Genomic DNA, 19749 nt, shown 5'->3' with positions numbered 1-19749 from the left:
TCACAACCATTGTGGCCTTTGGAACTGACAAGTTTTTGACTTTCTGGATCATGAGAACAGTGTTCCTTTCAATGCAAAAGCCCATTTAAAATATAGGCTGAAGTAAAAGAATTTGGTAGACGTTTCATTCCCCCATCATCCTCAGACTGTTGGTGTCATTGAGAGAGGATAAGCTTTTACTAAAAAAATTACTTTATTGAGGCATAATTCAGATGTCATAAAATCTATCCTTTGGAAGTGAATGATGCAAGTTGTGTAACCATCATATAATATGTAGTTTTTGTGACTGGCTTCTTTCATTTAGTGTAATGTTTTCAGTTTATCTGTGTTGTATCATGCATCAGTACTTCATTTTTTGTTTCATGGCTGAATTATCTCCTGTTAGCTACTTACTGGTTAATGATCAGGATGAACAGGATGAAGAATTATACACACCTCTTGAAAAATTCAGGATACTGCCTAACAATTTCTAGCTATTATCCCCTAATAGCAACTCCTGATTGATCTGGTTGTTATACCCTTCTGGGGGCAGCCCAGCCAAAAAGAGCTCTGGGAGATTTAAATTTAATTTTGGTTTAGGCACATGGATACTGTTGTTAGAATGTCACGGTGCTAAATCATGAGGACAACGACAACTTCGTTGAGTATACTGCTCACTACATCTTCCTACGGTTGCCCCCGTTGCCTCAAGATGGAAAATATAATGGGTCTTTGAATTCTTTTAAAAAGCGCCCTTGGTTCCACTCACATTTGACTTAGATGAAAAGTGTTGGTGTAAGTAGAAAAATTAGAGAAAAGTTGAACTTATGGCTACTGGGTTGGGACACACTGGCTTTGTGGCTGTGGAAGGAGAGTAACAACCCCAACACCTGGCTAGAGAGCACCTTAAACCCCAGGAAGTATAGGGAAATAATAGAGAACAACTAATGTTCTCTTGTCCTTTAATTATACAGAGTTTATCTCTATGAGTTTATTTCAACCCCTCTATTTTTTTGGTAGAGTATCTGTTCAAATCTTGTTCATTTAAAAAACTGGGTTATTTATTTGTTATCATATTATGGACACGAATCCTTTGTCAGATAAGTTATTGGTAAATGTTTTGTACCAGAGGCTTGGATTTTTGTTGTCCTTAACACTGTCTTTTGAAATTGATATGTGTTCTTAATTTTGATAAAGTCCAACTAAGTAATTCTTTTTTGTCATAGATTGTGCTTATCTCATATTTAAAAATTTATATATTTTATTGCTTTTTTTTTTTTTCCCCCTTTGGTACTGGAAGTTGAACTCAGTGGTGCTTAACCACTAAGCCACATCCCCAACCCTTTTTATTTTATATTGTGAGACAAGGTCTCACTGAGTTGTTTAGGGCCTCACTAAGTTGCTGAGGCTGGCTTTGAACTTGCCATCCTCCTGCCTCAACCTCCCGAGTCATTGGGATTACGAGTGTGTGCCACCACACCTGGCTTTGTGGTTTCATTTAAAAGTTCTGTCATTTTAGAGTTTATATTTATGAATACAGCTAATTTCGAATTACTTTTTTATATGGTGTGAATTTGTAGATTGAAATTCATTTTATTTCAAAGGGCTATCAAATTATTCTAGCCCCATTTGCCGAAAAGACTATACTTTGTAACTGTTGGAGGTCAATTAACTCTACATGTATGAATCTATCCCTGAACTCTTTCTGAACTATTGATTTGTTTATCTTTTTCAAAAATATTTTTATTATTTGTTCATGAACCTTTTTTTAAAAATTTATTTGTATGTGGTGCTGAGACTCAAACCCAGTGCCTCACATGTGCTAGGTAAGCACTCTACCACTGAGCCACAATCCCAGTCCCTGATTTGTTTATCTTTACACTACTCCATACTATATTGATTATTCTCCAATGAAGGAGAGGAGGTCCCAATCTGATCATTTTCTAAGTTGTTTGGGCTATTCTAGGTCTTTTGTAATTCCTTGGAATTTTAGAATAAGCTTGTCAACTTCTACAAAAATTATCTGAGATTTTGACTGGAGTTGTGTTAAATTTATAGATCAATATGGCAAAAACTGACATCTTAATATTGAATTTCCTTTTTTTTTTTTTTTTTTTCACATGGGATCTCGCTATATTGCCTAGGCTGGACCCCAACTCACAATTCACATGTCTTAGCCTCCTGAATAGCTGGGGTTATAGGTATGTGCCACCATGCCCAGCTGGTATTTTCTGATTCATGGACATGGTATATCTCTCTACTTATTTAGATTTTCTTTAATTTCTCTTGGCAATGTGTTATAGTTTCAGTATATAAATCTTGCACAGATTTATCACTAGATGTTTAATGTTTTTGATGCTACTATAAGTGGTGTCTTTTACATCTCAATTTCTGTTGTCTTTGTGAATATACAAAAATACACCTAATTTTTATGTATTGATCTTGTATGCTTCAAACTTGCTAAATTCACTTATTCTAGAAGATTTTTTAAGGATCTCATTGGATTTTCTGCATAAGCAATCATGCAGGCCTTCTGCTAATAAGTAAAGTTTTACTATTTTATTTCTAAGTTGGGTGCCTTTTATTTCTTTTTCTTGCCTTACTGCATAGGCTAGGACCTCCAGCTGGATGTTCAAGAGAAGATATGAGAGTGGACATCTTTGCCTTGTTCCTTATCATACAGGAAACTATTCTGTTTTTAATCAATAAGTGTGACATTGACTGCGAATTATTTTTTTGACTGAACCCAGGGATGCTTAATCACTGAGCCATATCTCTACCATATTTAAATAATTTATTTAGAGACAGGGTCTCACTAAGTTGCTTAGGGCTTGACTAAGTTGCTGAGTCTGGCTTTGAACTTGTGATTCTCCTGCCTCAGCCTCCCAAGTCACTGGGATTACAGGTGTGAGCCACCACACACAGTGACTGTAGATGTTTTTATGGATGTCCCTTATTAGGGTGAGACATTGCCTTTCTATTCTTCATTTGTTAAGATTTGAAAAAATCAGAATGAATGTTGAATTTTGTTGAATGCTTTTATGCATTTACTGAAATAATCATATTGTTTTTCATTTTTTAGCCTATTAAAATGATAAATTACATTGATGGAATTTTAATATTAAAGCAAACTTGCATTTCTGTGAAACACTCAATTTGATCATAATTTGTTATCCTTTTGGATGCATTATTTGAATTTCTAAAATTTTATGAAGAAATTTACCTATAGGTTAAGGAGAAATATTGATCTTTAGTTTCATTTTTTGTAATGTCTTTGATTTGTGGACCAGAGTAATCCAGGCCTCATAGCATGGGTTGGTATACATTCCCTTCTTTTCAATTATTGGGAGAGTTTGTGTAAAATTGATATTATTTCTTCCCTATTTATTTGGTAGAATTTACCAATGGAGCCATTTGAACCAGGAATTTTCTTTGTGGGAAGGTTTTGACCACAAATACAACTTAAGAAACAGATATAGGGATTTTCTTGTTATCTGATTTTTTTATTGAGTCAACTTTGGTGGTTTAGGTCTTCCAATGAATTTGTTGTTTAACCTAAGTTGCTAATTTATTGGCATAAAGTTGTCCTAAATATTCCCTTATCTTTTTTTTTTTTTTTTTCCTCTTTCAGTTCTGGGCCTTGCACCTGCTAGGCAGGCAGTCTACCACTAAGTTACATCTCCTGCCCCCTCTATAATCTGTAGAATCTCTAGTGAAATCCCCTCTCTCATTTCAAGGTTAGTAATTTATGTTTTCAAGATTTTTTCTTAATCAGTCTGGGTACAAGTTTATCACTTTTATTGATCTTTCAGATAGTCAGAGTTTTCTTTCATTTATTTTATTCATCATTTTTGTTTCATTAGTTTCTGTTTTAATCTTTATTATTTCCTATATTTTCAAATTTTATTTTTCCTTTTATCTGTTTATTTTGGGCTTGATTTGCTCTTCTTTTTCTAGTTCCTTCAGGTAGAAGCTAAGGCCATCAATTTCAGAACTAATAGTTTAATATTACTAATAGTTTAAAACTACTGTAAGTTATCAAGTACTGCTTTATTGACATCCCATACATTTTCATTCAGTTCAAAATAATTTTTACCTTTTCATTAATTGTTTGAATCATGGACTATTTAGAAGTGTGTTATTTAGCTTCCAAACCTTTGAGTATTTTTCAGATATCATTTTGTTGTTGATTTCTTATTTTAACTACATTGTGGTCACTGGACATATCCTGTGTGACTTAAAGCCTTTAACATTTATTGAGACTTATTTTATGACTCAGAATATTTTGTTAATCATGGTAAATACACTTTGTGCATTTGCAAAGAATGTGTATCCTGAAGTTGTTTAGTGAAGTGGTATATAAATAATGCATTAGATCAGTGTGGATTGATAGTGTTTTGTCAAGTCTTCTATATCCTTACTGATTTATTTTTTGCTTTTTCAGTAGGAATATTGAAATCTCATACTATAATTGTGGATTTGCCTATTTCTCCTTGCAGGTCTATCAGTACTGTACTTTTAAAGCTCTGTTGCTAGATATACAAATGTTCTTCTGACCATGTTATATCCTTATGAATTTCCTGTCCATGGCTACATAGCTAGTTAACAATAAAGATGGAATTTAAACCCAGGTTTGTCTGCTTTTGACTCTAAGGGTATGCTTTTGACACTTGATTATTTTCTCTGAAAAGTACGTACTATAAATCCGTAAACTGTGCTGGTGATAAGAATTTAGTATAGTATATAGTTGACCCTCACAGATGATTAAGAACAGTGTCCCTCTGTTCAGGGCCTTAATTTTTTCTTCAAATATGACCAACCAAGATGCAATAGGTTGGGAGCTGGGATGTAGCTCAGTGGTAGAGCACTTGCCTAGCATCCATGAGGCCCTGGGTTCCATCCCCAATGCTACAAACAACAAAAGAAGCAATAGCACAGACTGAATTTATCCTCCTACCTGAAGCAATTAAAGAACTAAGCAAAATATATAAATGTATGGTTTTCAAGACAGAATATACCAGACTATGAAGGCCAGTGATTTAAGAAGTAAGTCTTAAAGTTGTGTGTAAAATGAGGATGATAATACCCTACTGAAATTAATGTGAGCATGAAACAATACAATACAAAGTGCCTATCTGGATGGCTGGTATGTAGTAAAATATCAGTGAATGGTAGTTGTTATTGTCAAAGGCACCTGTCTGACTAGTACTGGCAGTATTTTTACAGGATTTTTTGTTTTGTTTTGGAGTGTGTGTGTGTGTGTGTGTGTGCAGTGCTGGGGATTGCACACCTAGAGCCTCATGTACTCTAGGCAAGCACTCTACCACTGAACTATACGCCAGCCCCAGTTTTTTGCAGAGATTTTTAAATTTAATAGACTATAAGTCAGATGAGGACAGTGCTTTATTGCAAAGCTATTACTTGTCTTTTTTTCTCCTTTTCTTTATTCTCAATGGGGTCTTGTTATATTGCCCAGGCTGGGTTCAAGCTCTCGATCCTCCTGCTTCAGGTTCCTAAGTAGCTGGGATCACAGGCTATGTGTCACCAAGCTTGACTTATGATTTGTTTTAAAATTAAAATTTTTAATTTTCTTGGATGGCACTGCCTTGTGGATAACTTATGAAATTTTTCAATGGCACCTCTTACTAAACCAAATTTACATTTGAATGACTAAGAAAATGCATTAGTTCATTAATATCAATTATGTACATAATACACAAGTAAAGTGTTTTTGCCAATATGGTCAGTTGACGTAGGAAACACATACTCTGAAATAGTTGCAGATATAGTTATGAAATAAATATTTAAAAATCAGTGTGTTTTGTATACACCAACAATAACCCATTAAAAACTTTCAGGAAACGGCTGTTACCTGAAGCCCTAGTGGTAGAACTTCCGAGGGTATAAAGATGAAAGAAATGCACACATTAAAATGTTAAGTGGCATAAGGAACTATAAAAACTCAAAGGAGCATTTCCGCCGAACTGGGAGCCTGTGGGAAACGTACACCATGTGCTTTGAATTGGTAGGTCAGCGATAAACATGGGACCGCGGGAACTTTGTAGTTGATTTCTTGGCAATTAGGGATATTTGGAAGTTAGTTTGTTTTCGGGCGCCGCCCTTAACTGTATAGTTTGGACCACTTTAGCCTCAGCGACGTGAGCCTTCCGATAAAATTTCTCAGTGGCTCTCCACTGCCCCGCGGACGGCGTTGGGTTTCCTGAGTCGCCGTGCTGGACGTCGCCCTAGTCGGCCCTGCTCACGTCTCCGCCGTCGCTCTCGGTTCCCGGTCGCCCTCTGCTCCGGGACTCCCAGCGCCTGCCCTCCCGCAGCTCCTTCCACGCCGCGCCTGAAACTCCGCCGGCGCCGAGGCCCGCCTGCCCTCGGCGTCGGACCTACCCTCGCCTCCAGCGGGTGGACCCCGCCTGCGGCCCTCGGACGGCGTGCGGCAGGGTTAACACGCACTCAGCTGCTCTGGCCTCCGTTTCCCCTTCCCCCGTCCTGCGGGAGTCGTCCCCGCGGGAGCCCTGTGCCCGATGGAGCCTGTGCCTTCAGGCAGGGCACCTGGTAGCCCTCATGGCGCCGTGACATTGGCTGTTGAGCAGAACCTTGAGCCCAGATGGAACAGACGGGGCCGGTGAGGACAGACCTGGACGCCCGCGGCCGAGCGCAGCCACCCTTCGCCTCCATGGTGGGTGCCATTTAGGAAAGTCACACTTTTTTGTCAAAAACGAAACCCGTTTTTAGAATGTCCTAGCTTTCCTTCTACACGCTACTAAGACTTTAAAAGTACAGCATGCCAAACAAGACACTTGGCGCACAGACGACTGGTTTGAGAAGGAAGCGAGAAGCGGCTACGATAGAGGAAGATAAAATAGCCCGTGCGTCTGCCTCCTGGGAAAAGAAGTTGCTTTGGTCACCTGCCTTGCCTTTGGGAAGAGACTCGCCTCAAAGAAATGTGAACAGTACACTCATTTGTATTTATTTAACATGTGAGCGCCTGTAAAAACCCAGTCTCTTTTAAGTCTATGCTCTTCCGTACCCTCAGGTAGTTACGGCGGAATTAAGGAATATTAAAGCACAACATCTTAAACAGTTTTCAGAAGTTTGTTTCCCAGTTTGGATGTTCCCCACCCTTAGTATATTTTCATACACTGAGGGTCTTCCATCACTTGGGCTGTGCCCTGGCCTCTAATTAGTCTTCTTGTGGACTTCTAACAGTGGCCTACTTTATACTTTGAATGTAGCCCTTGCTGCTCTGCCACTGCAACACATTATTGTTATTATTATTTATTTATTTTTTTTTTTGGCGGTGCTGGGGTTTGAACCCAGGGCCTTGTGCTTGCAAGGCAAGCGCTCTACCAACTGAGCTTTTATCCCCAGCCCACAATATGTTTTTAAGAGGACGTTTCTTTCTCTTGCTCTCTCCCTGCTCCTCCATAATCTCTCCCACTCCCTAATCTGGGGGGAAACGGGATCACCTTTCTTCCCCATTTTGGGCAGATTTATCTGTCCTTGAGTACACACCCACCATAGGAACGAAGTACTCCAGACTTTGAGGATGGCACCAGATCATCTCAGAAATGACTATCTCCCAAATTAACAAGTGGATTACAACTCCAACAAAACACTGGAGTGTAGCCTTTGAGTCACCTCTTTAAAAACCCCCTGTTCCTACTGATGGGCAGAATCACAGCCTTTGAGACAGGAGTGCCCTGCGTTTCTCCTTTGCTAGCAAAGCAATAAATCTTTTTCCTTTTTCTCAAGAAAAAAAAAAAAAAAAAAAAACTCAAAGGAAAGAGAAAACAAATCTTGGTCTGATTTTCTGAGCTTTGAACATTAGACCTCTCTTTGTGTCCCAGAGATTGTCAGCACACCCTAGTTATGCAATTTCAAGTGGGATTAGGCCAGTGTGGGAGCTACAGAGGCTACTACACCACACTTTTAAATCATTTCATTACAGCTGTCCCAGGAGTCCTGGTGTGACAATCCCAGGAGTCCCCTTTGGTTGTTTTGCTTGATTTTCTCAAGGAAGTCCATTCTGCTAGCCCCCTGAATCTGGGCAGCCCCTTCCTTTTTCACTCCATCCCTATGGTGTCATTTAAGAAAATGTGTGCGCACATTCATTACTATTATGATGATCATTTTCACAAACCCTTTTGACGTCTAAAGGCCTTAAGAGCCGCTCAATAGGTCTGTCTGAGCCTGTCTCCTGGAACACAAGGAGATACTTGTGTTCCAGTGAAGCAGAATGGCTTTGATCTGAGAGGATGGTTTGCAATCATCAGGCTGAGTGTGGTGAAGTCACATGAATCCTGAGAAGGCACACATGTCTCTGTCCAGTCATCCTGAGGAAGCAGTTCATCATTCATTCCCTGAATGTTTCTTGAAAGGTCTCCTGAGTACCTGTTGCATTATCATCACCCTCAGAGCTTGTTAAAGATTGCTGGGATCCACTGCAGATCTGCAAGCCAGGTTCTCAGGGTCTAGGTCTTAAAAATATGTTTCACAAGTCCTCTGCATGCTAGGTTTTCTAACATGCCCTCTACTCTAACTCTAGTTTTGGAGTTGCTCAGTCTTATAAACATAGTCCTTGAAGTAATGATTCTGATATAAAGGTTCTCAATTGTTTTTAAAAAGATGCTTCTGAATTCTAAACCTCACTGGAAGTTATTGAAGGACTGTGTACTTGTCAGTTGTAACTCATAGCAGGTCTGGTTTCATTCTTAGTCTATAGGCTTTTTTTCCATTCTTCTTCCTCTCTGTAGCCTACCTTTACCAATCTAAATTCTTTTAGGCTTCATAATCTGTATTAGTCAGATTTTAATTGCCATGACAAAACACCTGAGAAAAACAATTTAAAGAAGGAAAGATCTGTCTCTTGGTTTTAGTCCCTGGTTGGCTGGCTCCATTGCTTTTGGCTTGAAGTGAGGCAGAACATCATGGTGGCAGGGTGTGGCAGAGGAATGTTCTTGATCTCATGATAGTGGGGCAGCAGAGAAAGTGAAGTGGGTGGTGGTGATGAAGGGACTAGGAAGAAGATAAACTCTTGGAGGTCTCAACCCTAATGACATAGTTCCTCCAACTAAGTTCTACTTCCTGCAGGTCTGATCACTTGCGAGTAGTCCATTCAGTTATGAACCCATCAATGGATTAATCCATTAATGGGATCAGAGCTCTCATAATCCAATTATTTCCAAAAGCCTCACTTTTGAATATTGCTGCACTGGTGACCAAGACTTCAAAATGTGAAACCTTAGGAGATATTTCAGATCCAAGCTGTAACATAAACTATAACTGAGTATAGGATTAAACTAATAGTCTACAGCTGAAGATTCTATGTACATGCCCAGTCTATCCTTTTTGTAAAATGTTCTTTGCTCTTTTCTTTCTATTCCTCTGCCATCCCCTAGAGCCCTTATGACCAAAATTAGGCTTTCATATAGCCTCTTAATCTGTAGGATAACGGTTTCCCCTCTTACTTTCCACCTACTTTCTGCTCAAAAACCTAAATGGTCTTTTGGTATCAACCACTGCAAGTCTAAACTTCTCTATTTGTTTTCTAGGCTTGTTATAATCTATCCTGTTTTCCCTAATATATTTATTTCCCCTTAGTCCATATATGCTTTTTATTTTCTGCCCACAAACATGTCCTGCTGATAGCCCATGGGTCCGATTCACCTGCGTGTCCCTGCAGCATGGTAAAGGGGGCAGGTTAGGGGCCCAATAAATGAGAGCTAATTGAGTCAACAGTTGGCATTTGATCCCTTTCAGTGTGCTCTGTTTTTATTCTACTTGAAGATTTTTCCAGTTCCTCTCTTAGGTCCTTTCCATTCATTGAAAAAAAGAAAATACCCAAAAAACGAAAGGAAAGGAAAGAAATAAAGCAGGAAGAAATGAAGAGAGGAAGAGAGGAAGGAAAGAGAGAAAAAAGAAAAAACCCATAACAGATAGTGGGCTTTAGGAGTTGCAAAAGTAAAGAGAAGAGAATGGTTAGCCTGAGAGCAACCACTCTGAAATTATCCATAGAGCGGCTCAGTCATGGAATTTCCGTTGGCTTTTTATAGTGACATGTAATCTGTATCATCCCATTGGAACCGGTGTGCTGTTTGTGTTCCTTACTAAGTGTTTCAAATGCGTTCATCCTACCTCCCCATTAGTTCAGGACTCATTTCTTCCAGCTTCTTCGATCCACCATGTTGAGTTAAGTGTCCCTCTCCATGGTCTCATGTACTTTGATTCAATCTCTTATATTGATAATGTATGAGGTTTGACTCACCCTTATACTGTGAGTTTCATGAGAAAAGGTCCAGGCTTACTTTTGTGTTCTCTGTACCTTTTATAGATAGGTAGATTGGTAAGGTTTAGATGTGAGGTGTCCCCCAAAAGCTCATGTTTGAGACAATGCAAGAAGGTTTAGAGGAGAAATGATTGGGTTATGAAAGTCTTAACTGAGTATTTAGGAAATACTTAACAGACTGCTATCCACTAAGATTGATGGTGATGAACATTGTGAGAGAGAAACAATAAACACATTAACTGATTATAATCTATTATAGAGTTTAGAAACTCTACTGCTGAATCTAATTGTTTAAATATGAACTTTTGCCTCTCTTTCATACTTGCAGAGAATAGACTTGGGTCCAGGCAGATTTAGATTTGAACCTTGGTTCTGCAAATGCAAGAGTTATCTGACCATTTGTATGACCTTTTGGAATCTTTTTTTTTTTTTTTTTTTGGTGCTGGGGATTGAACCCAGGGCCTTGTGCTTACAAGGCAAGCACTCTACCAACTGAGCTATCTCCCCAGCCCCACCTTTTGGAATCTTAAATTAAAAATGGGAATAACAGTACCTATTCTGCAGAATTATCAAGAAGATTGAATATGTCAATTTATCAAACGTGTCTTAGCACCATACTTGGCCAATAATAAGCATTGACAAAGTTAGCTCTTACTCCTTGATTCTGTTCTTCTTTAAGAGAGGCATTTGGCTCACCTCTTCCACACAGTATCCAGTGGATCACATGATACTGTCTAGTGGAGCCTAATGTTTGGCTTCCTGGTCTTACACTGCTTGCTCCCCTGGAGCTTTGAATCTACATCTGTATACATTCAGACATGTAACATGTGTTTGGAAGTCTGTATGGTGACCTATTGTGTACTCTGTCTACAAGAGTCCTAGGCTTCCAACTATCCTCTTGTTTAGTTTGAGAAACTTCAGAGGCTTGAGGTAAACTTGTTAATAAGGCATATTCTCCTCTCGCTTGCTGCTGCCACCTCCACCAACCTGATTTCCTTAGTAAACAAGAGTACAATGAAAAATTCCTGGATAAGTGAGGTTGAGAACATTCCATCATTGACCTCCAAAGGCAAAAAGAAAGAATGCTGCTCAGCTGTAAAACCCACATGTGACTCTAAATCTCAGTAATAAAAGATGATGAATGGCTGATGTCACTTTGCCTTGGTGGGGCTGGATAAAGGTAATGAACAAGGGGGAGTTCTCTCCAACCACCCTCTTTGGGGTGGTGGTGGTGAGGGAGTAGTAAATTTATAAGGCACACTAAGTAGCCTTGATAAATAGTTCCCAACAGCACATTTTGTTTATGGTTTCTCTCATTTCAATTTGAGGATCTGTGGCAATTTTGCTCCTTAATAATGCTGAGGCCATACCTCCATGCTGGCATTTTTCATCCCTCTGGGTAGGGCCAATTACTTCTAGAACAATTAAGAAAGTCTGAGCAAATTTTCCAAAACTAAGTTAATTTTAATGAATTTAAATTTTAGAAAAATGTGTGTCATAGAATTCCACTTTGGCAAAGCATAATTAATTAGACTGTTTCAGATAAACCTCTTGCTGGGAACAAGTTAAAAAGTTGGACAGATTATTTTTCTAAACACCAAATTGAAGGTATAAAAGAGCTACTGAAACAGTGAGAATCTGCTAGTGCAAGAACCTGGACAAAAAGAGAAGCCAAGAAAGGTGAGTCTGGTGTTTGGGGACACTTAACCATCAAGATAATTGCTGACTCCAAACCCCAAAGCGGCACAGAGAAGCCAAGAACCCGAGAAGAACTTTCCTCAATGTTCCAGCCAGGATTAATGAGGCAAAACTTGTAGGAAAGAACCTGAACAGGAGGAAGGGCCATGGTAACCACCCCAAGCTTTCCACAGTTCCATGAAATACTTCAATTCAGGAATAAGGGTGAACTGAATCAGCTCCCACAAGGACTAAAGTTCAGCTTTGAATTCTCAAATACTTATTAGGTAAAGGGGATTAGCTGTTAGCCTCTTTGCTTGAGTAAACCGTTTCTGGAGGGAGAGAACATGATATAAAACCTAGAATCGTCTCTAGTACACAGGAAGATTTTTTTTTTAATTTTTTAAGTCTTTTTTATTTTTACAGACTGCATTTTGATTCATTGTATACAAATGGAGTACAACTTTTCATTTCTATGGTTGTATACAATGTAGAGTCACACCATTCATGTAATCATACATATACATAGGGTAATGCTGTCTGTCTCATTCTACTGTCTTTCTGTCCCCCACCCCCTCCCACTCCATTTTCCTCTACACCATCCAAAGTTCCTTATTCTTCTCTTCCCCCCGCGCACCCCCCATGTTATATATTGTCATGCACTTATCAGAGAAAACATTCGGCCTTTGGTTTTGTGCGCTTGGCCTATTTCACTTAGCATGATATTTTCCAACTTCTTCCGTTTACCAGCAAATACCATAATTTTACTCTTCTTTATGGCTGAGTAATATTCCATTGTGTATAAGTACCACAGTTTCTTTATTCATTCATCAATTGAAGGGCATCTAGGTTGGTTCCACAATCTAGCTATTGTGAATTGAGCTGCTGTGAACATTGATGTGGCTGCATCACTGTCGCATGCTGATTTTAAGTCCTTTGGGTGTAAACCCAGGAGTGGGATAGCTGGGTCAAATGATGGGTCCATTCCAAGTTTTCTAAGGAATCTCCACACTGCTTTCCAGAGTGGTTGCACCAATTTGTAACTCCACCAGCAATGTACGAGTGTGCCTTTTTCCCCACATCCACTTCAACACTTATTATTGCTTGTGTTCTTGATAATAGCCATTCTAATTGGAGTTAGATGAAATCTTAGGGTGGTTTTAATTTGTATTTCTCTAATTACTAGGGATGATGAGCACTTTTTCATATATTTGTTGGTCACCTGTATATCTTCTTCTGTGAAGTGTCTGCCCAGTTCCTTAGCCCATTTATTGATTGGGTTTTTGTATTTTGGGTGTAAAGTGTTTTAAGTTCTTTTTTTTTTTAATTGTAAACAAATGGGATACATGTTGTTTCTCTGTACATGGCGTAAAGGCATACCATTTGTGTAATCATAAATTTACATAGGGTAATGTTGTTTGATTCATTCTGTTATTTTTTTCCCTTCTCCCCACCCCTCCCACCCCTCTTTTCCCTCTATACAGTCCTTCCTTCCTCCATTCTTTTAAGAAATTGACTACATGGTTCTAAAACTTACATGAAAATGCAAAGGACCTAGATAACAAAACAATATTAGAAAAAAGATCAGAATATTTATACTCCTGAATTCAAGATTTACTATACAGCTGCAGTAGACTTAAAACAGAAGTAGGTAAAAATAGATTAATGGAACAGGATCAAGTACAGAAATATTCTCAGACACACAGTCAGTGGACAATCAAGCAGGCAGCACACAAGTTCAATGGGAAAAAGAAAGTCTGCTAACAAATGGTGCTGAAAGACAGCTATCACTGCTATGGTATTCTGTGTGCAGAAAGTAATGCAAGATGGATCTCAGACCTAAATATTCAAGAGCTAGAGATCAGTAAATAGCAGTAAAAATACTTTATCTGATACAATGGTAGTAAACAGGAAAGGAAGCAAGTAAAAGAGTTTCAGAGGGTGTCTTGGGTTTGGGAAGTCATTGCATCTTCCCCCTCCTGCCTTTTCCGATTGTGTGTGCACACTTTTGTGAAATTGATTGTGTATGCGGTGTGGTAAAATACAGCCCCACTGCTATGTGTTTTGGTACTGGGCTTTGAACTGAGAGTCTCCTCCTTGCCAGGCTCGCACTCTACCACTAAGCCACATCCCCAGACCCTTTAAAATTCTGTTTTCAGGCAGGGTCTTGCTTAATTGCCCGTGCTGGTGTTGAACTTGTGATTTTTCTGTCCCAGCCTCTGGAATAGCTTGTGTTATGGTTTGGGTATGAGGTGTCCCCTCAAAACCCCTGTGTTAATGCAGGAATATTCAGAGGTGAAATGATCGGATTGTGAGAGAGCTGTCATCGCATCAGTTCATCCTAGTTCAGATGGGCTAACTCAGTGGGAACTGTAGGCAGGTGGGGCACGGCTGGAGGAGGTCGGTCACTGGGGGCATGCCCTGGAAGGGTCCTTCCCTGTACCCCTTCCCCTTCTCTCTGCTTCCAGGTGGCCATGAACAGAGCAGCTTTCCTCTGCCATGCCCTTCTGCCATGATGTTCTGCCTTATCTTGGGTCCAGAGCAAGGGACTCAGCTGACCATAGACTAAAACTCTAAAGCCATGAGCCAAAATAAACTCTTCCTTTAAGTTGTTCTTGTCTGGCATTTTGGTTATGGCAATGAAAAGCTGACTAAGAGCTGGGATTATAGGTGTGGGCCACCATATTCAGCCTTCTATTTCTTGTTATGACCCTTTGAAGTTCCACATTAACTTTTTTTTAACCACATGGCTTTTTTTTTTTTTTCAAATCTTGTGATTTACTTTTTTTCTTTTTTATTGGCACATTCTAATTGTCCATAATGGTGGGATTTGGTGTTGCATATTTGTACATGCACACAATATAAAAATATAATTTGGCTAATATTCCTCCCCAGAGCTTTACCCTGCCCTCCCCTCTTTCCACCCGCTGGTCGCTTCCCTCTGTTCTATTGATCTCCCTTTGCTTTTCATGAGATTCCAATTCTTCATCTCCGCGAATAGCAAGTTGCAAGTGACGAGGGGTAATGCGCTTTACCTTTAAGTCTTTTGAAGCATTTCCTGCCAGTTCAAGTACCTCTGCGGTGAGGTACTCCAGGATGGCTGCGCTATACACAGCGGCAGTCGCGCCCACATGTCCATGGCTGGTTGTCCTAGATTTCAGGTGTCGATGAATACCGCCCACAGGGACCTGCAAGCCGGCTCTCTGCCAGCGGGAAACCGCCTTTGTCTTGGCCTTTCCGGAGTCCTTCCCAGCCTTACCACCAGCCATCTCGAATTGTGCTGAAGCTCAGACACGCAAGGCAGAGAAAAGGCGAGAAAAGGCTAGTCGGACACACAGCGAGATCCCACCACCTACTCCTTCGTCGCACCGCGATTCAAACTGCGCTGCCTTTGTGATCTTGATAAGTGTGAACAGTGTGAGACAATTTGTTCAACAATACCTAGAATGTTAGAACTGCAGATCATCCTTGGAAATTTAAAATACACTTTGCTACAATAAAAATGACCTCTGTAAAAGGAATTTTAAATTCATAAAACTTATTTGTCTAGTCATTTCATATGTTTTATTCTTATTTATTTATTTTGGGTACCAGGAATTGAACTTAGGGGTACTTGACCACTGAGCTACACCTCCAGCCCTATTTTGTATTTTATTTAGAGACAGGGTCGTACTACGTTGCTTAGCTTTTGCAGAGGCTGGCTTTGAACTCTTGATCCTCCTGACTCAGCTTCTCAAGCCCCTGGGATTACAGATATGCACCACTGTGCCTGGCTTGTATATTTCAGAGTACTAAATTTATAAAATGAAGGCCATGTTATTGTAGCTCATATTTATCGAATGCTTCCTTTTGAGTACCTCTTTAGTACTTTATCTTATTTTCCTATCATAAATGATCCCATGAATTAAGTACCTTAATTAACTCTGCATAGGAAAATGGACTCAAAGAGATTAAGTAATTAAATATACTTCCGATGTGATCAGAACAGTTATTAGATATTATACCTTATTTAAATATGACAACTTTTTTTTCCTTTTCATAGTAGACGTATCATACCACTGATTCATTTTATGAAGAATTTCTCTTTTGTTCTGGTTCTATTACCATTTTAGGTATATCTCCTATTTTTGTGTTATACATTAATTATGTGAGCATAGAGTATATGACTTTCTCTAATTTGTTGATTAAAATATCAAAGTGGTAAGGTCAAGTGTGGTCTATTAATATAGATTTTTGTCCAGGTTCTCCTTTGTTTTAGTCAGATTTTTCACTGACTAAAAGACCCAACCAGCCCAATTTTAAGAGGAGGAAAAGTTTATATGGGGGCTCATGGTTTTAGAGGTCTCAGTTCATGGACAGCAGGTTCCATTCTTTGGGGCTTGAGATGAGGCAGAACAACATGGCAGAAGAGTGTGGAGGAGGGAAGCAGCTCACATGATGATCAGGAAGCAGAGAGGGAGACTCTGCTGGTCAGATACGAATATATACCTCAAAGCCACACCCTAATGCCCCACCTTCTCCAACCACACCCTACCTGTCTACAGTCACCACTCAGTTAATCCCCATAAGGGATTAACTGATTAGTTTAATGCTTTCACAACCTAATCATTTCTCCTCTGAACTCTCTCTTGTCTCATACATGAGTTTTGGGGGACCTCTCACATACAAACCATAACATCCTTGATCATTCCATCAACTATGCAGGCAACTACCAGTTCTCATGTGGCACCCATTTCTGCTTCATATCCCCACTGTCACCATGAGAGACTGTCAAACATGAACCTGAACTCAGGATACATTCTATGAAAGGGACGATGCACTTCATCTAACTATTCACCATCCATATCAATAAAAGAAAAGTAAATCATTTGGTATGGTTGTTTGGTATGATACCCATTTCTCCACCTCATGTTTCTATGGTTTCTCCCAAACCATCATTTAATCTTAGAATATTGCCTGGAATATAATCGCTAACTGGACTGTTGTTTTCAGAAGTCACTATTTTCTTAAATGTAAAATGTTGGGTCCATCTGTACTTGTTTCTGCACTCTTTATCTCTTTGATTTCAGCAGATTACTGGCAGTAAACCCACAATCTCACTGGTAAAATCTTTTAAGAAGCCTGGAATGAAATTTTAAAATTGTCTACTTTGAAATGGACAAAGACTCTCATACCACCTTCTCTTCTAAATGGTTATCCAAAAGCTTTTTTTTTTTTTTTTTTTTTTTGGTAGTAGGGATTAAACTCAGAGGCACTTTACCACTGAGCTACATTCCTAGCCCTTTTGAGACAGGTTCTCACTAAATTGCCGAGGGCCTCATTAAGTTGCTGAAGCTGGCCTCAAACTTGTGATCTTCCTGTTTCAGCCTCCTGAATCACTGAGATTATAAGCGTGAATCACTGCATCCAGCTTTCCAATTATCTTTCAATGGTGTTAAACTTATTCCAGTTTAAGATTGTTCTTGGTGCTGGCATCTGAGCTTTTAGTTTTATTATTCTTCCATATGTATAATCATCTCTTGGTCTCTTTATTTCTAGCTTGCTCTATGTATTTTTTTCCCACAGGTCCCTGATTTCCTAAACAATATAGTGTTACTGTTCTTCTATTAAAGAACTCTTCTATACAAAAAATACATTTCAATAGTCTTATTGTTTTTGAGCAATTGTCCCTTTTCTTCCCCAAGGGTCGCTTTACCCACACAACCTCAGTAGGAAATAGTCTTTTTTCCTCTGTGAATTTTTTTTAGGGGAGTACGAGGGATTGAACTCAGGGGCACTGGACCACTGTGCCACATCCCCAGCCATACTTTGTATCTTATTTAGAGACAGGGTCTCACTAAGTTGCTTAGCGCCTCACTTTTGCTGAGGCTGGCTTTGAACTCACTATCCTCCTGTCTCAGCCTCCTGAGAGGCTTGGATTATAGGTGTGCACCACCGTGCTCTGAACTTTTGTACTACTTTATTTATGTCATGTTCTTTTTAGCATTATAGTTATCCGTATTTATTTTATGCTTACTAGTGTCTAAGTCCCTTCTGGAGCAGAACTGTGTTATACCCATCATTGTACATGTCTTGTGTGTAGGAAATGTTCAGTGAGTGTGCAGTGCATGAACAAACAGTCAAATGAATAAACGGTACAAGGTCTAGTGATGTGTTGGGGCCCATTCTTACTAGCTTCTGAGTGTTGATGGTTAAATTTTCAGGAATTTTGTCAGTAGGCTATTCATTGTTTGAAAACTGACCATAGTGGAAATGTTTGCACCATTATTTTATTATGCAACAAAACCAGTTTTTCTTCCAAGAGATCCAGTTATTATTCAATGGTTATACACTTATCAATTATCTCCTGCATATCACTCATACTAGAAAACTGTGAAACATTTTGTGTTAAAATTAAACCTAATATTAAAAAGCTGAAAAGAGGGCTGGGGTTGTGGCTCAGTGGTAGAGCACTCGCTTAGCATGTGCGTAGCCCTTGGTCTGATTCTCGGCACCGCATATAAGTAAGTAAAATAAAGGCCCAATGACAACTAAAAAATAATAATTAAAAAAAAGCTGAAAAGACTTTCTATACCATCCATTTTAAATCCAACATTTTACAGATGAAGACATTGAGATTCAGACAAGGGAAGCAGTTTGCTCTTGTCATGCATGTATAGTAGCAAAGCAGAGACTAGATTCTAGCTCTTCAATTTTCTAGTCATTTATTTTTTTATGCCACTCCACTGCCTTCATTTTATGTTGTTGTGTCATTGCTCTGTTCCTTGGTGTTGCTCCAAAGAAGGTCATAATTATTGTTCCAGTTATAGTAATTATTAAGGGGTGTGAATGAACAGGACACAGCCTTCTCTCTCTCTCTCTCTTTTGGTATTAGGAATTGAAACCAAGGGCATTCAACCATGGAGCCACATTCCCAGCCTGCTTTTACTTTTTTATTTGGAGACAGGGTCTTGCTAAGTTGCTTAGGGTCTTGCTAAATTGCTGAAGCTAGCTTTAGAACTTGTGATCCTCCTCCCTCAACCTCCCAAGCTTCTAGGATTACTGCACCCAGCCAGAACACAGATTTCTATAATTTTCTTTTCTTTATAGACCAATGTAACTGGTACAATTGTTAATACATGAACACAGTTATCTTTAGAGAAAGAGCAGATCCTCTTTCTGAGAGTTATGGGCTAAGGAAAAAAAAAAGTGTTGCCTTTATATAGTTTAATTGAATAAATGGAAAATGCATTTCATACAAATGCTTTATGCAAAGCTTAGGAATATCTTTGTAACTTTTATGGCATGTCACCTAAGAGCAATTGTGAATTCCAGGCAAAGAGAGCACTGTCTTTTCCAAGGTGGCATGGCTTCCCAGTAAAACCTTCCTTAAGGGTCTGCCCTGTTTCCTAAAATTCTAACTGTTAGATTAATTATCTGGGATCAAGTCATTTATTAAGATGCACACATTTGGGGTTGGAATTGTGGCTCAGTGGTAGAGCACTTGCCTAGCATGTGTGAGGCACTGGGTTCAATCCTCAGCACAACATAAAATAAACAAAATAAAGGTACAGGTCCATCTACAACTAAAAAAAATTTTTTTTAAAAAAAGATGCACAAATTTCTATCTGGGAAGGAATACACAAAATGATAATCCTAGAGGAATAAAGTAGGAAAAATAACTTTTGATTTTGAAGGAATAAATATGATAGAGACCCAAAAGAGTGTGGAAATTTCCAGAAGGACAGGTAGGGCAAGTATATCTTTGATGATTTGTTATAACTTGGAAACAAAGACAGTCAGAGGATGGCATG

General features: G+C 39.1%; 2 protein-coding genes across 5 annotated transcripts in view; both read right to left on the bottom strand.

Annotated features, from left to right (window-relative positions):
• ASIP (agouti signaling protein) overlaps window positions 1-19749 on the bottom strand; it is a 140863-nt gene that overhangs the window by 56870 nt on the left and 64244 nt on the right. The gene's annotated exons all lie outside the window — the stretch shown is intronic.
• LOC306655378 (histone H2A.Z-like) lies at window positions 13490-15341 on the bottom strand (the record flags this gene model as incomplete). The annotated part of the gene is made up of 2 exons (XM_079129727.1): window positions 14860-15341; window positions 13490-13510 (listed from the first exon to the last, which is right to left on the bottom strand). Exons 1-2 carry the CDS (start codon window positions 15223-15225, stop codon window positions 13490-13492), a joined length of 387 nt encoding a protein of 128 aa, XP_078985853.1. The 5' UTR covers window positions 15226-15341.

This window comes from Sciurus vulgaris, assembly GCF_902686455.1.
Source record: "Sciurus vulgaris genome assembly, chromosome: 2".
Classification (NCBI taxonomy): domain Eukaryota; kingdom Metazoa; phylum Chordata; class Mammalia; order Rodentia; family Sciuridae; genus Sciurus; species Sciurus vulgaris.
Note: the sequence above shows the minus strand (reverse complement) of the source record. Positions and strands in the feature narration are given on the sequence as shown.